A 15,948-nucleotide genomic window follows, 5' to 3' on the forward strand; every position below is an offset into this window, starting at 1 on the left:
GGCCAGATTCACAGAAAAAGTACTTTCAAATTTGCCGCGTCGTATCTTTATTTGTAATTCACAAACAAAGATACGACGGCTTTTGGCTAAGATCCGACAGGCGTACGGCTTCGTACTCCTTCAGATCTTAGGATGCAATACTTCGGCGACCTCTGGGTGGAGTTCGTGTCGTTTTCCGCGTCGGGTATGCAAATGAGCTGTTTACGGCGATCCACGAAGGTACGCGCGTTCGTTGCATTCTCTCACGTCGGGGCGCCGTAATTTCGCGCAAAGCACGGCGGGAAATTTCCTAACGGAGCATGCGCAGAACGTTCGGCGTGGGAACGTGCCTAATTTAAATGGTACACGCCCCATTTGAATTAGGCGGGCTTGCGCCGGACGGCTTTACGCTACGCCGCCGCAAGTTTACACGCAAGTGCTTTGTGAATCAAGCACTCACGATGAAAACTTGCGGCGGAGTAACGTAAAGGGGATACGTTATGCCGCCGTAATTGTTCGTGAATCTGGCCCTTTATCTCCAGCTTCATGTAGGGCTTACACAGCCTGGTGTTCTATTTTTCCCTTGCATCAATTCAGACAGCTTAACTCAATGAATAACTCACTGTTAGAGAGACAGACGATGAATCCTTTTGAATGTTCCGTTTAATGATGGGTATTCATAGGTAGAAAAACGTTGCAGTTGTAAGCCACATGGAAAGATGTTTCAGCATGGTAGGTATACAGGGCTAATGAGAGAGAGACAGGGAGTGGAGGAGAATATACAGAACTATGGCGGGAGAGAGAGTTCAGCTAGACAGAAGGGAGCAGAGCTTAAAGACACAGAGCAATAATAAATCACATAGTGTAACACAACACTCAGTTACAAAATACTGCATTATGGCCACTAGATGGAGCCAAAGATCATAGTAAAAAATACTTGGTTACAAAATACTGCAATTTGGCCACTAGATGGAGCCAACAATAAAAGTAAAAAATACTCAGTTACAAAATACTGCAGTATGGCAACTAGATGGAGCTGGCGATCATAGTATCATCATCTCCATCTAGTGGCCATAATGTGGCTATTTTCCAGACTCACTTTATTCTGTATGTATAAGTACTGTATATCACAATATCACAGGCCTCATGCACACGGGCACATGAGAGAGCCGACTATGGTTGTACGTGGGTTTACATTGCTACTTGTGAAAACCCGTTCATGCGCAACGTAGTGTGCCCCCAGACACAGACTGGCTGTGCGCCCCCCACGCATGCACAGTTTTTTGCAAGTAGCAGTATCAACCTGCGCACAGCCCCATCCAGCCACTTTAGTTGGCTGTACGTGGTAGCACGGTAACCCTGGAGTGGGCATATGCCTTCAGTTTACATTATATGGCCTCATGTGCCCATGTGCATGAAGACTAAAGCACGTCACATGCGTTAGTGTGCTGCAGTGCCATGCATTTTGATTGGCGACCAACTGCTCTAAGACAAAGCGGGTCCAACGCCACAGAGAAGGACGCCGGGGTATAAATAATTGCCCTTGCGGAGTCTCTACTCTGACACTATAACGATGTGATCATAGGTGTGCGCAGCCTATGGCATTAGGGTGTGCACCCCAAAGATCAAACATATTTGCATGTGTATATACAGTATACTGATGGTGTCAGCAGAGCCGTGGACGGTGTCAGTAGTATTTATTTTTTTATTTTAGGAGCCCCATTAGGGAGCTTTGGTGAAATATCAGGGGTCTATTTCTGTGCGTTACTGCACGTTTAACGCAGTATGTTTCTGTGCATTACTGCATGTTTAACGCAGTATATTCCAGTGTGTTACTGCATGTTTAATGCAGCATATTTCTGTGCATTAGTGCACGCTTAACGCAGTATATTTCAGTGCATTACTGCATGTTTAACGCAGTATATTTCTGTGCATTAGTGCATGTTTAACGTTGTATATTTCAGTGTGTTACGTGCCATTTAATGCTGTATTTTTCTGTGCATTAGTGCACGTTTGACATAGTATATTTCGGTGCAATCTGCACCATGCAGGGTGATTAGGGTGTGCCTAGGCACACCTGGCACACCCTGTGCGCACGCCTATGGATGTGATAGATGTGTAACTTCTCTTCTTTCTATCCCCAGTTCCCCCGGAGGATCCCGTCATAGAGTCTGGTTCGGACACCCTACTCCTGAGAGCCGGGATCCCCTACAACTTGACCTGCCGAGCCGAAAAAGCCAAGCCAGCGGCCACCATCGAGTGGCTCAGAGATGGAGCCCTGCAGGAAGGAGCCGCCACCAGCACGGTGAGTAGCCTGGAGGTGCCCCTCCCGCAGATCTCAGCCTGTGATCTACTCTCTGACTGTCTTTGTTCTTCCTCTTGAAATCCGGCCTTCCAGGTTGTAGCTGAGCCCCCGGGCGTGCCGCGCCGGCCCCCAGTGAAACGAGAGAGAGTTTTGATCTTTCTCTCCGCCGCTTCGACATGAAAGGCCTTTGTGGAAGTGCCTGCCTTTTCATTCTTCCATCCAGACACATCTGAGGTGACCAGAGCCTCTTTACTGAACCTTATAACAGTGACTGCTTTATTCCCGCAAGAAAACCTTGGACCGCGGCTCATTGTAGCAGATCTGAGGTGGGAGGGACGCTGCTCACCCGTCCTGCTCATCCTAATGGGTTCTGTACGTCCAAAGCCTCAATGTTTCCATGCTGTTTTGCTGGGGCCATATTAAAGTGCTCCCCCCCAGTGATAATTAGCTGCTTTCTAAAAAATTACCTCTGTCACCGGGATTCTGTCTGATCAAAAGGTGCTTAAATAAAAGAGTATTACGAGGGCTGAAATGTTCAGCTTTCCTGGAGAAAGTGCTGCACTGTGATCCCTTCAAGTGTTATGCCTCGTACACACGATCGGAATTTCCGATGGAAAAAGTCAGACAGACTTTTTCCATAGGAAATTCCGACCATGTGTATGCCCCATCGGATTATTTTCATTGGAAATTCCAAGGAATTCCATTGGAGTGTAGATAGAGAACATGTTCTCTTTTACTTCGATGGAATTCCGTCAGAATTCCGATGTGATTTTGGTCGGACCGTGTTTGACTTGAAATCCCTTTAAAGCCTTTATTTGTTAGGAACAACCATTACAGCCAACACGTTTTTGGGGGGGGGGGGAGTTGTCACGTACCTGGTGGAGATCGAGCAGTAGAGTGGGCTTCTCTTGCACTGTCTAACGCCCCTGATAGTGGTGACAGGGAGCGTAGGACACAAATCCCGGACGAGCCCCCACGTGTAGCACTACCCCCGAAGGAGCTGCTGGTTTAGATTTGGGCCTGCCGTTACCTTACTGTTCCATACGCTCGTTTCAGGGGTTGTGCTTGAAGAGTTGCCCATAAGAACGCACCAACACAAAATCTCTTTCAAGGGTTTTTATTAGCAAAGTTCTCCAACAGAGGGGTAGAGGGACAGGGAAAGACTCGGGTACGTTTGCTTTGCGGATCACGGGTATTACTCAGATCCAGAGGATTAACTCCACTCCACACTGGATTTCAGCAACCACCAGATAGGCCCACTCTCACCGGCCTAGCAGCGGTTGCGAAGCTCGACAAAGTCTCTGTCACAGACTTGGTAAGTGTTGTCAGGCCGTCCCACGATCTTCTGCCACAAGATCATGTAACCGACTGCACACTCGATATAGTTCCAACAAAAGTTACACGACTCGCGGTGCCAAGAATCTTTCAGCCGGACCAACAGAACAGTGAGGTAAATCCGCCAGGGTAGGTCCATCTATTGAATCCCACTGGTTCAGCTTTCTTCCATAGATAAGGTAGCGAAGGACCCTCCCTGGATCGGTAGGCCCCAGAAACTCCTGGGCCTACTCTAAATTGCTAGGCCTCGGGCCAGCCTGCCCCGAGGCTACAAACATGCTCAACATCCCTGAGGCCAGAAGGGCCATCAGGTCGGGATCGGAAGACAAACCCTGATAAACCGCGTCTGTCCCTTAAGTACCCCTCCCCAGAATGCACAGCGGGTTGACCACGCCCCCTGAGCCTCTTCTGAGAGAGAGATATCCAATACATCCAGCTTGTTGCCTTTCCAACCATGACCTGCGGTGACAGCGACACCCACCGTCAAGGGGAAACTTGTGCAACCCAGCTGAACTGAACAGAACCAACAATTTAGAATAATCATCCTGAGCCAAAACTACTGCTCAGGCAACTATAATTTGACACATAGCGAATACTCAATGGGGAGCAGGGCGCTACACCAGCAACAATGGAGCTCCCCAACAACAATAGACCCCCTCCCTCCACAGTAGATGTCTCCCAGCAACGATTGTCTCACAGTAGCATAGGAGCCCCCAGTAACAATAGATCCCCCACCAGGGACAACTGACCTCCCCAATAACAATAGACCCTTCCACTGAAAAAATAGATTCCCCCAGCATCGATAGACCCTCCAGTACACCCCAGCACCCCTTGCCATTACATACATTCAGAGCTAGAGGTGCCAGAACTGCGTTCCTGCTGACTTGTGGTCACAGAAAAATTGCCTTCTTACAGAGAGCTAAAAGGGTCAATGGTGTCAGTGGGAACTTATCTGAGAGGTAGAAATTTCTCATTGCTCAAGGAACCCCTTGCAACCTCTGAAGGAACCCTAGAGTTCCATCGAACCCTGGTTGAGAAACCCCATGGGTGATATCCAGGGCTTTTTTTCTCAGAGAATGGGTGCAGGAACTCCCTCCTTCTGAGTCACCTCTTGTGTCCACCCCCTACCCACCTCCAAGCACCATTCATTAGTTTCACCCCCTACCCACCTCTGAGCACCATTTCTTGGTTCCACCCCCTACCCACCTCTGAGCACCATTTCTTGGTTCCACCCCCTACCCTCCTCCGAGCACCATTCTTTGGTTCCACCCCCTCCCCACCTCCGAGCACCATTCCTTGGTTCCACCCCCTACCCACCTCCGAGCACTATTTTTTGGTTCCAACTCCTAATCACCTCCGAGCACTATTTCTTGGTTCCAACCCCTACCCACCTCCAAGCACCATTCATTGGTTTCACCCCCTACCCACCTCTGAGCACCATTCCTTGGTTTCACTCCTTACCCACCTCCGAGCACCGTTCCTTGGTTCCACCCCCTACCCACCTCTGAGCACCATTCCTTGGTTTCACTCCTTACCCACCTCCGAGCACCGTTCCTTGGTTCCACCCCCTACCGACCATTACATACATTCAGAGCTGGAGATGCCGGAACTGCTTTCCCCCGCGTTCCTACTGAAAAAAAGCCCAGATGATATCACTGCTTCTACTCTTCAAAAGAGAAGGAAGGATCTAATGCCTACCCCTGCACTAGAACCTGTGGTCCTGCTAAAGAGGAGGACTGGACTTTACACTGCCTGATGCAGGTGGGATCTGGTGCCTAGGTCTTGACCCATGTGACCAGCACTGAGGGAAGTGCGCGAAAGAAGATGGGGGCTCATTATGATTTAAGCATGCACAGGTCCTCTTTTTAGAAAGATCATTCTTTCTTATCATGAATCTTGTTTTGCAGATGGTGTTGGCGGATGGAAAACTTGAAACCACCGTGAGCTACCTGTTGATAGTCCCTACGGATCAAGACATTGGCCGAACGTTTACGTGTAGGACATCGAACTACGCTATTCCAACCGGCAAGGAGACCACAGTCAAGCTGGACGTCCATCGTAAGCCATATTGCCAATATTCCTTCCTGTTTTATACTGTCTGTGGTTTATACAAAGAGAAGATAACCCAGACCTTTACAGAATAAGCCCAACAGAGGCGGCTCTAGGCTTTGTGAGGCCTTAGGCAAAACTTGACGTGGGGCCCCACTCACACCCATGATGGGAAAAATAATTCAACGACAAGAGCCTCTTCCCCACAACCCTGGCCGGTGGTTGTGGGGGTCTGCGGGCAAGGGGCTTATCGAATCTAAAATCCCCCTTTAACAAGGCGGCCTCCAGATCCTGATCTTTTATAACTAAGGGGCGGATGTCACCTGGTGAACCCGCCCCCTTGTGACATCATTTACTGAGGGCATGCTGGGTCATTGACGTCACAAGGGGTGGGGTCACCAATATTCACTGGTTGTTAGGGATGCTGGCTGCTTTGCTCCTGGGTCAGGGCTCTTAACGCTGCCTGAGCACAGCAGCGTTAAGGTCGCCTGTCCCTCAAAACTGGGTTAATGCATTGGGCAAGTTAGGCGGCCGCGAGGCCCCTGTAAGTGCTAGGCCTTAGGCCACCGCCTAATTTGCCTAATTAAAGAGCCGCCTCTAAAGCCCAAATTCTGTGAAAAGCCCTAAATAGATAGATAAGGTGCCCTAGCATGTTCGAAAAGGATAATAATGTAATGTTGGTGCATGAGTATGTCAACCACACTCCAAGGAACAAAAGTAGGGAGTGGCATCCTTAGCATCTCTGTTGTACGGGCATTTCTTATTGGCCATAAAATTGCTATATATACAGCACCATCTAGTGGTGGAACAAAGATAAGCACAGCCTGTATACTTTCAATATACACAGCACCATCTAGTGGTGGTACAAGGATAAGCACAGCCTGTATACTTTCTATATACACAGCACCATCTAGTGGTGGAACACGGATAAGCACAGCCTGTATACTTTCTATATACACAGCACCATCTAGCAGTGGAAGGGGGATAAGCACATCCCATATAAAATCTGGTATCCTTAGCATCTCTTTTGCAAGGTATTTCTGATTGGTCCTCCGAGTCATAAACTTGCTATACACACAGCGCCATCTAATGGTAGAAATGGGGATCAGCACATTCCATATACTTTCTATATTCACAGCACCACCTAGTGGTGGAAAGGGAATAAGCACAGCCCATATACTTGCTTTATACACAGCACCATCTAGTGGTGGAAAGGGGATAAGCACATTCTATATACTTTCTATATTCACAGCACCACCTAGTGGTAGAATGGGCATAAGCACAGCCCATATACTTGCCTAATACACAGCATCATCTAGTGGTAGAAAGGGCATAAGCACAGCTATATACATAGCGCCATCTAGTGGTGGACTTTGCCTAGGCTACGATGATGTCATCCGTCTGCTGAAAGCAAGAAGAACCATTGCCTCAGTCTCCTCTCCCCCAGTAATCACTTAGACTGCTGGCCATATACTTGCTATATGCACACCTCCATCTAGTGGTGGACAGGGGATAAGCACAGCCCATATATTTGCTATATACACACACTGCCATCTAGTGGTGAAAAGGGGATATGCATATCCCACAAACTTGCTATATACACATCGCCATCTAGTGGTGGACAGGGAATAAGCACATCACATATACTGTACTTGCTATATACACATCGCCATCTAGTGGTGAAAAGGGAATAAGCTCATCCCATATACTGTACTTGCTATATAAACAGCGCCATCTAGTGGTGGACAGGGGATAAGCACAGCCCATATACTTGCTATATGCACACTGCCATCTAGTGGTGAAAAGGGAATAAGCACATCCCATATACTGTACTTGCTTATATAAACAGCGCCATCTAGTGGTGAAAAGGGAAAAAGGACATCCCATATACTGTACTTGCTATATACACATCGCCATCTAGTGGTGAAAAGGGAATAAGCACATCCCATATACTGTACTTGCTATATAAACATCGCCATCTAGTGGTGAAAAGGGAATGAGCACATCCCATATACTGTACTTGCTATATAAACATTGCCATCTAGTGGTGAAAAGGGAATAAGCACATCCCATATACTGTACTTGCTATATAAACAGCACCATCTAGTGGTGAAAAGGGAATAAGCACATCCCATATGCTGTACTTGCTATATAAACATCGCCATCTAGTGGTGAAAAGGGAATAAGCACATCCCATATACTGTACTTGCTATATAAACATCGCCATCTAGTGGTGAAAAGGGAATAAGCACATCCCATATACTGTACTTGCTTATATAAACAGCGCCATCTAGTGGTGAAAAGGGAATAAGCACATCCCATATGCTGTACTTGCTATATAAACATCGCCATCTAGTGGTGAAAAGGTAATAAGCACATCCCATATACTGTACTTGCTATATAAACAGCGCCATCTAGTGGTGAAAAGGGAACGAGCACACCCCATATACTGTACTTGCTATATAAACATCGCCATCTAGTGGTGAAAGGGGAATAAGCACATCCCATATACTGTACTTGCTATATAAACAGCGCCATCTAGTGGTGGATAGGGGTTAAGCACAGCCCATATACTTGCTATACACAGTACAAAACACCATCTAATGGTGGAGAAGGGGCTTTGCCTAGTCTGAGATGATGTCACCAATCTGCTGCAGGCAGGAGGGGCCATTTTCTCAGTCTCCTCTCCGCCAGGGATCACTCAAGACTGTATATTGTAACTTTGAGAGGCTCCAGCAGGGGCTTATCTTTTTGTCAGACCTTTGTGAACACAGCTAAGCTGGCATCTCCGTCCAGGAAGTAGATGATAACCCTAGATGATGCCTGAAAAACATGGTACCGGCATTCTGGGGGGAAAAATGGACTGTAAAGGGGGAGTTCTGTGATCTCTGTGAAAGGTAATAAATACCTTGATGTGTGACGCTAACGTATTACTGAACACGTATTGCACTGAACATGATAAAATATATCTGATTCTAGCTCCGCTGTAATCTTGGTGATCTGACAGATCTGATTGGACGCGGCCAGCTGAGCCATTATTTACATCTTGCTTTGATAAACACTTTTAAACAATTCTCGTAATGGCTCCCCCAGTGATGTCATGGCATTTGCATTCATCAGATACTCTTGGGCGTAAGCTCCATTGTAATAATTGAAAGAGATAATGGACGGTGCGGAGGGTTTCCGCCATTACCATTATTCTGCTTGATTAAGGAAGCTAAGTAGATTCGTTAAGTCATAGTGGGGAAATGGGGGGGGGAGGAGGGGGTTGGCGCATCTTATCTTAATACGATAGCAGGAAAGTGCTGACTGTCTGATAGCGGAGCCAGCAATAATTCTCAGAGGGAGCGGGCCAAGCTGGCCGGCCTCCTATTCTCTATTGCTATCTTCATCGATTGGCCTCTATACGGCCAGATGTGTCACCGAAATGTCAATGGGTGGTCAGGTGACAGGGTGATTGGGACCATGGCTTCACCACGATTCCTGCAAATAGGATGGCTGCATGCTGGGATACATTGTGCCATGGCAGATGGAAAGCCGCAGGATGCCTATAACGGAAACCCAGATATACGACACAGTCGCCTTAAAGGCATACACCCAGATTTAGGATGTAACTTCAAACATTTCCCGAACTCCCCACCCTAAAATTGACCCCTTCTTGCCTGAATCGTAGGGTGCTGCTCCCTGGAGTGTCCTGTTGTTCTTTTATTTAGTGCCCATTCCCAATGGGAATACTACAAGTCCCATCCGCCACTGCGGCAGAAGGACTTGAAGAGTACACCGGCAGTAGTCCATCGCTGACTTCTCCTGCCCCCATAACAGAAGGTCCGTACCTCCTGTGCAGACCTGGGCCTGGGTGTTGTTCCTTCAATTTAGCTACAATCCGCCCATTCCCAATGGGAATACTACAAGACCCATCCGACACAGCGGAAGAAGGACTCACAGAGCACGCCGGCAGTAGTCCATCGCTAACTTCTCCAGCCCCATAACAGAAGGTCCATACCTCTTTACAGACTTGGGCCTGGGTGTTGTTGTTACTTCAATTTAGCTCCCATCCGCCCATTACCAATGGGAATACTACAAATCCCATCCGACACAGAGGAAGAAGGACTCACAGAGCACGCCGGCAGTAGTCCATCGCTAACTTCTCCTGCCCCCATAACAGAAGGTCCATACCTCTTTACAGACTTGGGCCTGGGTGTTGTTCCTTCAATTTAGCTCCCATCCGCCCATTACCAATAAGAATCCTACAAGTCCCATCCGACACAGCGGAAGGACTCGCAAAGCACAACGGCAGTAGTCCATCGCTAACTTCTCCAGCCCCATAACAGAAGGTCCATACCTCTGTACAGACCTGGGTGTTGTTCCTTTAATTTAGCTCCCATCCGCCCATTCCCAATCGGAATACTCGTCAGAAGGACTCACAGAACATTCCAGTAGTAGCCCATTGCTAATTTATCCAGCCCCAAAACAGAAGCTCCGTATTTCAGTACAGACCTGGGCCTGAGTATTGTTCCTTTAATTTAGCTCCCATCTGTCCATTCCCAATGGGAATACTACAAGTCCCATCCGCCATCGCGGTAGAAGGACTGACAGAGCACACCGGCAGTAGTCTTTCGCTAACTTCTCCTGCCCCCATAACAGAAGGTCCATACCTCTGTACAGACCTGGGCCTGGGTGTTGTTCCTTCAATTTAGCTCCCATCCGCCCATTACCAATGGGAATACTACAAGCCCCATCCGACACAGCGGAAAAAGGAATCACAGAGCACACCAGCAGTAGTCCATTACTATCTTCTCCAGCCCCATAACAGAAGGTCCATACCTCTGTGCAGACCTGAGCCTGGGTGTTGTTCCTTCAATTTATCTCCCATCCGCCCATTCCTAATGGGAATACTACAAGACCCATCCGGCACAGCGGAAGAAGGACTCACAGAGCACGCCGGCAGTAGTCCATCGCTAACTTCTCCAGCCCCATAACAGAAGGTCCATACCTCTTTACAGACTTGGGCCTGGATACATTGTGCCATGGCAGATGGAAAGCCGCAGGATGCCTATAACGGAAACCCAGATATACGACACAGTCGCCTTAAAGGCATACACCCAGATTTAGGATGTAACTTCAAACATTTCCCGAACTCCCCACCCTAAAATTGACCCCTTCTTGCCTGAATCGTAGGGTGCTGCTCCCTGGAGTGTCCTGTTGTTCTTTTATTTAGTGCCCATTCCCAATGGGAATACTACAAGTCCCATCCGCCACTGCGGCAGAAGGACTTGAAGAGTACACCGGCAGTAGTCCATCGCTGACTTCTCCTGCCCCCATAACAGAAGGTCCGTACCTCCTGTGCAGACCTGAGCCTGGGTGTTGTTCCTTCAATTTATCTCCCATCCGCCCATTCCTAATGGGAATACTACAAGACCCATCCGGCACAGCGGAAGAAGGACTCACAGAGCACGCCGGCAGTAGTCCATCGCTAACTTCTCCAGCCCCATAACAGAAGGTCCATACCTCTTTACAGACTTGGGCCTGGGTGTTGTTGTTACTTCAATTTAGCTCCCATCCGCCCATTACCAATGGGAATACTACAAATCCCATCCGACACAGAGGAAGAAGGACTCACAGAGCACGCCGGCAGTAGTCCATCGCTAACTTCTCCTGCCCCCATAACAGAAGGTCCATACCTCTTTACAGACTTGGGCCTGGGTGTTGTTCCTTCAATTTAGCTCCCATCCGCCCATTACCAATAAGAATCCTACAAGTCCCATCCGACACAGCGGAAGGACTCACAAAGCACAACGGCAGTAGTCCATCGCTAACTTCTCCAGCCCCATAACAGAAGGTCCATACCTCTGTACAGACCTGGGTGTTGTTCCTTTAATTTAGCTCCCATCCGCCCATTCCTAATCGGAATACTCGTCAGAAGGACTCACAGAACATTCCAGTAGTAGCCCATTGCTAATTTATCCAGCCCCAAAACAGAAGCTCCGTATTTCAGTACAGACCTGGGCCTGAGTATTGTTCCTTTAATTTAGCTCCCATCTGTCCATTCCCAATGGGAATACTACAAGTCCCATCCGCCATCGCGGTAGAAGGACTGACAGAGCACACCGGCAGTAGTCTTTCGCTAACTTCTCCTGCCCCCATAACAGAAGGTCCATACCTCTGTACAGACCTGGGCCTGAGTGTTGTTCCTTTAATTTAGCTCCCATCCACCCATTACCAATGGAAATACTACAAGCCCCATCCGACACAGCGGAAAAAGGTCTCACAGAGCACACCAGCAGTAGTCCATTACTATCTTCTCCAGCCCCCATAACAGAAGGTCCATACCTCTGTACAGACCTGGGCCGGGGTATTGTTTCTTTAATTTTGCTCCCATCTGCCCATTCCCAATGGGAATACTACAAGACCCATCCGATACTGTGGCAGAAGCCTCACAGAGCACAGTAGTCCATCGCTAACTTCTCCTGCCTCATAACAGAAGTTCCATACCTCTGTACGGACCTGGGTGTTGCTCCTTTAATTTAGAGCCCATCTGCCCCTTTTCCAATGGGAATACAACAGAATAGAATAGAAAATAAAATAATAAAATAAAATAGAACAGAATAGACCTGGGCCTGGGTGTTGTTCCTTCAATTTAGCTCCCATCCGCCCATTCCCAATGGGAATACTACAAGACCCATCCGACACAGCGGAAGAAGGACTCACAGAGCACACCGGCAGTAGCCCATCGCTAACTTCTCCAGCCCCATAACAGAAGTTCCATACCTCTGTACGGACCTGGGTGTTGCTCCTTTCATTTAGAGCCCATCTGCCCCTTTTCTAATGGGAATACAACAGAATAGAATAGAAAATAAAAGAATAGAATAAAATAGAACAGAATAGAAAATAAAGGACTATAATGAAAATAATAGAATGGAATAGAATCGAAAAGAAAAGAATAGAACTTTTTGTACTCTTATTCCGAGGCCGTAATTGGCTCTTTATATTTATACACATGCACGTAGTAAACAAAGCTACGAAGCAACTTCCTACTATGATGTGAACTTGAATGGAGACAGTGAATGAACGCTAAATTGATTAGGTCTCCGGATGGAGTTCTCTGAGGTGGGAAGAAAAAAAAAAGAAATGAATAGAACAGAAAATAATTGAATGGAATAGAATGAATGCAACCGTGTTCTGTAATTTGAATTTCAAATAGAATAAAGAAAAAGAATAGAGTATAATTAAACAGAATAGAGAAGAGTAAAACAGAACAAAATAGAATAGAAAATAAAGAGACACAATAGAATAGAATGATTAAAGAATAGAATAGAATAGAAAATAACATAATAGAAACAAATAGAAAAGAATAGAATTAATATAATCATCTTACAAAATTCTAATTTCGAACAGCTATTCTTCACAATGAATTCGGATTGATTCAATATTTTTGATTTGCTTCGAATACATTGGAAAAATCTGGTCAAAAACTAACGAATGAAACTAAACTAACTTTGTTACGAATACAATGAAAAGAAATTAGCGACTTAACGAATCGATCCGAAACAAAATAATATTTTTTTTTCGTTCTGCACATACGCAAAAATTTTTTTTCCGACACACAGAAAAAGACGTCACACTTTATCAGCCGCGTGGTGACGCCGTTGATGATGTCACCAGGCATCTGTAAGCGCGCTCCAAATCGCATGGTGCGTGTTTATGAATGCATTGGCTGCCCTGAACGCAACGCGCAGGGGGCGCTCAACAGGCCTTCAGAGGAAAAGCTGGACTTGTACTATTCGCAAACACAATTTTTTTTTTCATATGTCCCCAGTCGGCTGTCGCCGTTGTTTCTCTTGATGTGCTGTCAGCCTGTCTCTGGCGGTCTCGCGGGCCTGTCTCTGCGATGCGCACTGACAGCGGCGCGCCGCACTATTTGTACGGCGGTGCGACTTAAAAGACAATTTCGTTAATAGCATTTACCTAACCCAGGCTGATTTTATTTTATTTTTTTCACGCGAGGAGCCCCGACGCCGGCTGAATGCAGATGAGGCCGGGAAGACAATACGCCTCTTTGATGGTGATTTAAGATGGTCCCCCGCTATTTATTACTGACAGATCGGAGCCGGCCTCTCCTCAGCCCCTCTGCACGGCGTATGCGACGGGAGCGCGTCCGTTGGTACACAGCATCAGCATAGATCTTTCTTTCTCACGCAGGCCGAGCCCCTAAATCAGACGAAAGTCTGAGGATTTCTTACCGCGAGCGCCTTTGTGGTTTCTGGATGGAAAGAAGAAAGGCGAGGGATTCTTAAAGAGGACCTGTCCTCATAAGCTGGTGTGTTAAAAGCCTACTCCTACCTTGCAGTATGTTGGATAACATGCGTGCGTAGATGTGAACGGGGCCCCCTATCATTTCCCTTTAGGCTCGGTTCACACTGCTACATATTGGGAACGTGCGCAAAATCACCCAGCGTCACTTTAGCAAATGCGCAGTTTGACGTGGCACATTTTTGGGAAAAGTGAGAAGCCGGCAACTGGAATGAGAAGCCGGTAACTGGCGTGAGAAGCCGGTAACTGGCGTGTGAAGCCGGTAACTGCCGTGAGAAGCCGGTAACTGGAGTGAGAAGCCGGTAACTGGAGTGAGAAGCCGGTAACTGGAGTGAGAAGCCGGTAACTGGAGTGAGAAGCCGGTAACTGGAGTGAGAAGCCGGTAACTGGAGTGAGAAGCCGGGAACTGGAGCGTGAAGCCAGAAACTGGAGAGAGAACCCGGAGCAAGAACCCGGAAACTGGAGCGAGAACCCGGCAACTGGAGCGAGAACCCGGCAACTGGAGCGAGAACCCGGCAACTGGAGCGAGAACCCGGCAACTGGAGCGAGAACCCAGAAACTTGAGCGAGAACCCGGAAACTGGAGTGAGAACCCGGCAACTGGAGTGAGAACCCGGAAGCTCTAGTGAGAATCTGGCAACTGGAGTCAGAAGCCAGCAACTGGAGTGTGAAGCCAGAAACTGGAGCGTGATGCCGGGAACTGGAGCAAGAAGCCGGAATCTGGAGTGTGAAGCCGGCAACTGGAGCGAGAACCCGTAAACTGTAGTAAGAAGCTGGTAACTGGAGCGAGAACCCGTAAACTGTAGTAAGAAGCTGGTAACTGGAGCGAGAACCCGTAAACTGTAGTAAGAAGCTGGTAACTGGAGCGAGAACCCGTAAACTGTAGTAAGAAGCTGGTAACTGGAGCGAGAACCCGTAAACTGTAGTAAGAAGCTGGTAACTGGAGCGAGAACCCGTAAACTGTAGTAAGAAGCTGGTAACTGGAGTGAGAACCCGTAAACTGTAGTAAGAAGCCAGCAACTGGAGTGAGAAGCCGGGAACTGGAGCGTGAAGCCGGCAACTGGAGAGAGAACCTGTAAACTGTAGTAAGAAGCTTGTAACTGGAGTGAGAAGCCGGAACTGGAGCGTGAACCCGTAAACTGTAGTAAGAAGCTGGTAACTGGAGCGAGAACCCGTAAACTGTAGTAAGAAGCTGGTAACTGGAGCGAAAACCCGTAAACTGTAGTAAGAAGCTGGTAACTGGAGCGAGAACCCGTAAACTGTAGTAAGAAGCCAGCAACTGGAGTAAGAAGCCGGGAACTGGAGCGTGAAGCCGGAAACTGGAGCGAGAACCGTAAACTGTAGTAAGAAGCTAGTAACTGGAGTGAGAAGCCGGGAACTGGAGCGAGAAGCCGGAACTGCAACGTGAACTCGTAAACTGTAGTAAGAAGCTGGTAACTGGAGCGTGAACCCGTAAATTGTAGTAAGAAGCTGGTAACTGGAGCGAAAACCCGTAAACTGTAGTAAGAAGCTGGTAACTGGAGCGAGAACCCGTAAACTGTAGTAAGAAGCCAGCAACTGGAGTAAGAAGCCGGGAACTGGAGCGTGAAGCCGGAAACTGGAGCGAGAACCCGTAAACTGTAGTAAGAAGCTGGTAACTGGAGTGAGAAGCCGGGAACTGGAGCGAGAAGCCGGAACTGCAACGTGAACTCGTAAACTGTAGTAAGAAGCTTGTAACTGGAGTGAGAAGCCGGAACTGGAGCGAGAACCTGTAAACTGTAGTAAGAAGCTGGTAACTGCAGTGTGAACCCGTAAACTGTAGTAAGAAGCTGGTAACTGGAGTGAGAAGCCGTAAACTGTAGTAAGAAGCTGGTAACTGGAGTGAGAAGCCGGCATTGCCAGCTGAGATCCGGCAAGTTCCCATATATGCACATAAATAGGTTAGCTATTGTTTTAAATGGAGCTCGTTCAATAGGGGAGCACTTCTAAAGA

At 47.7% G+C, this 15,948-nt stretch overlaps 1 protein-coding gene across 2 annotated transcripts in view; it reads left to right on the top strand.

Moving 5' to 3' along the window:
- The window catches only part of KIRREL1 (kirre like nephrin family adhesion molecule 1), a 292,257-nt gene that overhangs the window by 227,226 nt on the left and 49,083 nt on the right, over positions 1-15,948 (top strand). For both annotated transcript variants that reach the window (XM_040332857.1, XM_040332858.1), the window contains exons 4-5: positions 2,124-2,284; positions 5,527-5,677. In XM_040332857.1, coding sequence (XP_040188791.1) covers positions 2,124-2,284; positions 5,527-5,677 — 312 coding nt within the window. The remainder of the gene's footprint in view (positions 1-2,123; positions 2,285-5,526; positions 5,678-15,948) is intronic.

Source organism: Rana temporaria, chromosome 13 (genome assembly GCF_905171775.1).
Source record: "Rana temporaria chromosome 13, aRanTem1.1, whole genome shotgun sequence".
NCBI lineage: Eukaryota > Metazoa > Chordata > Amphibia > Anura > Ranidae > Rana > Rana temporaria.